Here is a 4,052-nt window from a genome sequence, read left to right as displayed (position 1 = left end):
AGCATTATCCAAACTTTCCTCAAAAAGCCATTACTTGGTTCATGTTCCCTTCTTTGCAGTTCATCATCATTCCACTAGGGGCAGAAGAAAAGCTTTTCTTGCTCATTTCAAAATGGCTGCTTCCATGAAATCTCAAAAACATTTTTGGCAGGAAAAAGTTTTGGTAATTTTCAAAGCATAATGCAGAAAATAACACATCTATTATTATTATTATTATTATTATTTTTTTACAGAGAAAAAAAACCCAAAATGTGCCGGTTTCTCAGACATAGTTTCTGTAGAGTGGCAGGAGTTGATATCGAAACCCACTCCACCTCGCCACGTTGCTGAGAGCTCTTTGTGTACACTCTCTTACTGGCTTACAGCCCCTCACAACTCCAACCTAACATTGCCAGTGCACCCCTGAGTCTTGAAACATGACCCATAAACCATTTAGAAACAATGACTCAGAAACCATGACTCAGAAGCCATTACCATGGAGACTTTGCAGAAACTCTTGTATTTCATGGGACTTTGGGTGCCGTCGTTTTTCTGCAATCTTTCCCAGCTGGGCGATGCTCTTCTGACCAAAATATGTAGTGGTTGGTATCATTGCTGCTTTCTTAAGGTAATGTATTGACTCTTCCTCTTGCTTTTTGATGTAGAACAAGTGTGATGCATAGATGTTGAAAAGCATTTGTGTGCCTTTGGGATCCAGATCCTTTTCTAGCAGCTCCCTGAAGATCTCATCAGCTTTTTCTTGGTTAAACTTTGCATAGATTTCCGCAAGTGATATTTGCATTTTCAGAGACGACTCGGGGTAAAGAGCAACTACATCCTCGCACAGACTGATCCCTCTGTCGAGAATCTTGGGATCGTGGGGGCTTTTCTGGGCAAACATTCTCCTCTTGTAGCAGATTGCTGCACACCTCTTCATGTATCGTGACTCAGGGTGTCTTTGCAGAGCCTCTTCTGCTAAATCAATGGCCTCATCCATGCATACGTACTTCCTGAACAGTCTCAGTAGAGGCTCAAAGCCGCCGTAGCTGCTGACTGGCTTCCTCAAGATTCTTCTGGCCAGTGCCCGTGCTTCGTCTTCAATCTGTTGGCCTCTTGCAGCACGGGCCTGCAGGTACAGAGCTGCAAGGTGCAAGTTGTCTGGGTCATGTTCTTTGGCGATTTTCATTTTCTCCAAAATGTCATCTCCCAGACTCTTCATCCTATATTTATAGTCTTCAACTAATCCTAGAACACGGCCGGTCTGCCACTCCACCATGTCTGGCTGCATCCTGACAGCTCTGTGGAAGTATTCTGTTGCCAATTGCCTTTTGTCAAACTGCATCAGGGTCCAGGCCTTTTCTGCACAGATTTCCGGATGGAGCTCCTCCTGTGCATTCAGCAGACTGTCCACCTTACTGAGGTAATCCCGGCTTTTTGACTGATCACCCAGAAGGTAGTGCAGGTAGGCCAGGTTGCTGTAATTCACCACCAACCAGGGACCATCATCTGACACAGCGTTCCTCATTTGGCGGAAGGCCTCGGTGGCCCTGGATAAGAATCTCAAGGCCTCTTCCTCACAGCCCAGCTGGTAATGAACAAACCCCTGCAGGTTGTAGATGTGACCCAGCCAGCTGGACCCTCCCTCTGCGCCGATGTCCTCCAGCGAGTCCCTGAGGAAGCAGAGCTTGGACCTGCTGGCATTCAGATCCCATGTGAAGTGACACTCCAGGGCCTCCAGTTTAGACTCCTCCGGGGAGGAACTCTGAGCAGCACTGAGGGAGGAAACATGACACACTTCAGAGGAGTGGTCTGAAGTTTTCTGCACTAATCACTTTAAACCTCATGAAGTTGAGGAAACAGAATGACAAAAATTAAAAAACAAATCCAAACATTACCTTTAATAAAATACATTTAAAGGTCAGGGCTGCACAGTGGCGCAGTGGTTAGCGCTCTCGCCTCACAGCGAGAAGGCCCCGGTTCGAATCCCGGCTGGGACCTTTCCGTGTGGAGTTTGCATGTTCTCCCCGTGCATGCGTGGGTTTTCACCGGGGACTCCGGCTTCCTCCCACCGTCCAAAAACATGCTTCATAGGTTGATTGGTGACTCTAAATTGTCCCTAGGTGTGGATGTGGGAGTGAATGGGTTTGTGATTGAGGCCCTGCGACAGACTGGCGACCTGTCCAGGGTGTACCCCGCCTTCGCCCATCAGTAGCCGGGATAGGCTCCGGCACCCCCGCGACCCCGAAAGGGACATAGCGGTCAGGAAGATGAATGAATGAACATTTAAAACAATTTAACTCCTAAAATACCTGAAGGTCTGCAAAAGAAATTCCACTTCATCTCCAGAATGTGTCGTAAACATTCATAAAGAAGAACCCGAATATCCTGTTAAAGACCTACACCATTTAAATGTGTGTTTTTGGTGTTTTCAACGAGTTCTTGTGGCATTTGCCTAATCTGATACATGGAAAAACTTGAACTAAAAATTGCATTTTTAGAACTTTTTATTTAAATTGACAAAAAGGCTGTTTGTAAAAGCTTGTAGTGGTGCCGTGGTCCCAGCTTAAGATCTATTTTGATAAATTTGTTCGACATTGATGTGTGGGAAAATAAAGGAAAACTTCAAATCAGAATTAGATTAAAGCAGAAACCTATTTTAATGTGTGGATTGAAACACTAATCTGGATTAACTTCATCATTAGGTGAACATGTATAGAAAATAATGTCACTAAAGCATGCAGGTATGCAAACATATCTGAACCACTCACCTCATCTTCAAGCGATCGTCTTTGAAGACTAACAGCCTCTTTGGTTTGTGCTCTTCAAGTTTAAACTCTGTCATAAAGACAAATCAATGTTCAACCTTTTGGTTGTTGTAAATGAGGTCATTTCCTGTTCTCCTTTTGGACTTTTCCCATGAAAACACAAAGATAATTTTGACCCTGATTCCAACAGTAAACATTCAGAGATAAGTTAGTCCTCAGGATTAACAGGAAAAGCTGGTCTGTTAAAGAAAAGAGAAAACTTCAATCCATTTTTCTTTTACTCTTAAAAACTCTTATCAAGTGTCTTCCTGGTGCTAGGCGGATTACATCTGACTGACCCTCTTTTTATTGGCTGATTTGAGTTATCAGCCGGTTTAAAGTCCAAGTGGAGTCAGTGGTTTGTTTCATGGTTTTGTTTCTGTAGAAATATTCTCTATAGCAAGAAGAAGAAAAGGTAAAATTTACATGAATGAAAAGCAACTCATTTTCAAGAACCCTAAAGTGAAAATTGACAAACATTCACAAATTTGACAAATTTGGGTTCTTAAACACACGTTTAGTCCATGGTGTTCACATTGGGCAATCAGGGAGGGGCTTCTTCTCATTCTCTCTCTATATTTGTTACTATCAAATCCCTGATTGTTCAAACTTGACCAAACTTAAACCAGTTTAACTCTCAACACATGTTTAATGTTCGTGGAGCCGGAAAACAATCATAAAAACTTTCATAGCTACACGTGAACACAATAGTTGTGAAGCCTAAAACGTGAATACATGCAAGTTTACATTGGCTTTTCATTGAAAGTTAGTTGTAGCAAAGTTTTTCAGTAATAAACCTTATTCTGACACAAAATATTTTCCTTTTTCCTTTAAATTATGCCACAATTTGTCAGGAACATCTATCATGAACAGTAGAGCTGATGTGATTTTGGAAAATCTCAAGGAACATGTGCAAACTGGCCACATGGTGGCAACGTTGATTCAGTCCAGGACCTTCTTACTGTATAAGTGAGTACCACAGGCATCCTGCAGACAGAGGAAACTCCTTTCTGCTTTGATCTGGGAGTTCATCCCTTTGGACTCGACTAAAATGCTCATGAGTTTAGAAAACAGTTTGAATTTATGTTAAACATCCAATCTTGGTTTGTTTAAACATTAGTTAAAGAAAGGTATTGGTGGAAAAATTTAAATTGCAGCAAGACCATAAGAAGTTAACAATTGAAAACAAAAATCACAGTCACTTTAAGCTTTTGAAATTTATGTTGACCTAGTGTACAGAAGGAACTTTTTCATTAAAATTAATAAACA

General features: G+C 42.0%; 1 protein-coding gene across 1 annotated transcript; it reads right to left on the bottom strand.

The window, feature by feature from the left end:
- Window positions 1–222: 222 nt before the first annotated feature.
- On the bottom strand, window positions 223–3,029 carry LOC112150691 (interferon-induced protein with tetratricopeptide repeats 1). The gene is made up of 2 exons (XM_024279154.2): window positions 2,748–3,029; window positions 223–1,751 (listed from the first exon to the last, which is right to left on the bottom strand). Exons 1-2 carry the CDS (start codon window positions 2,819–2,821, stop codon window positions 461–463), a joined length of 1,365 nt encoding a protein of 454 aa, XP_024134922.1. The 5' UTR covers window positions 2,822–3,029; the 3' UTR covers window positions 223–460.
- Between the last annotated feature and the right edge of the window lie 1,023 nt (window positions 3,030–4,052).

The sequence above is a fragment of the Oryzias melastigma genome, linkage group LG4 (assembly GCF_002922805.2).
Source record: "Oryzias melastigma strain HK-1 linkage group LG4, ASM292280v2, whole genome shotgun sequence".
NCBI lineage: Eukaryota > Metazoa > Chordata > Actinopteri > Beloniformes > Adrianichthyidae > Oryzias > Oryzias melastigma.
This window is presented reverse-complemented; position numbering and strand designations above follow the sequence as displayed.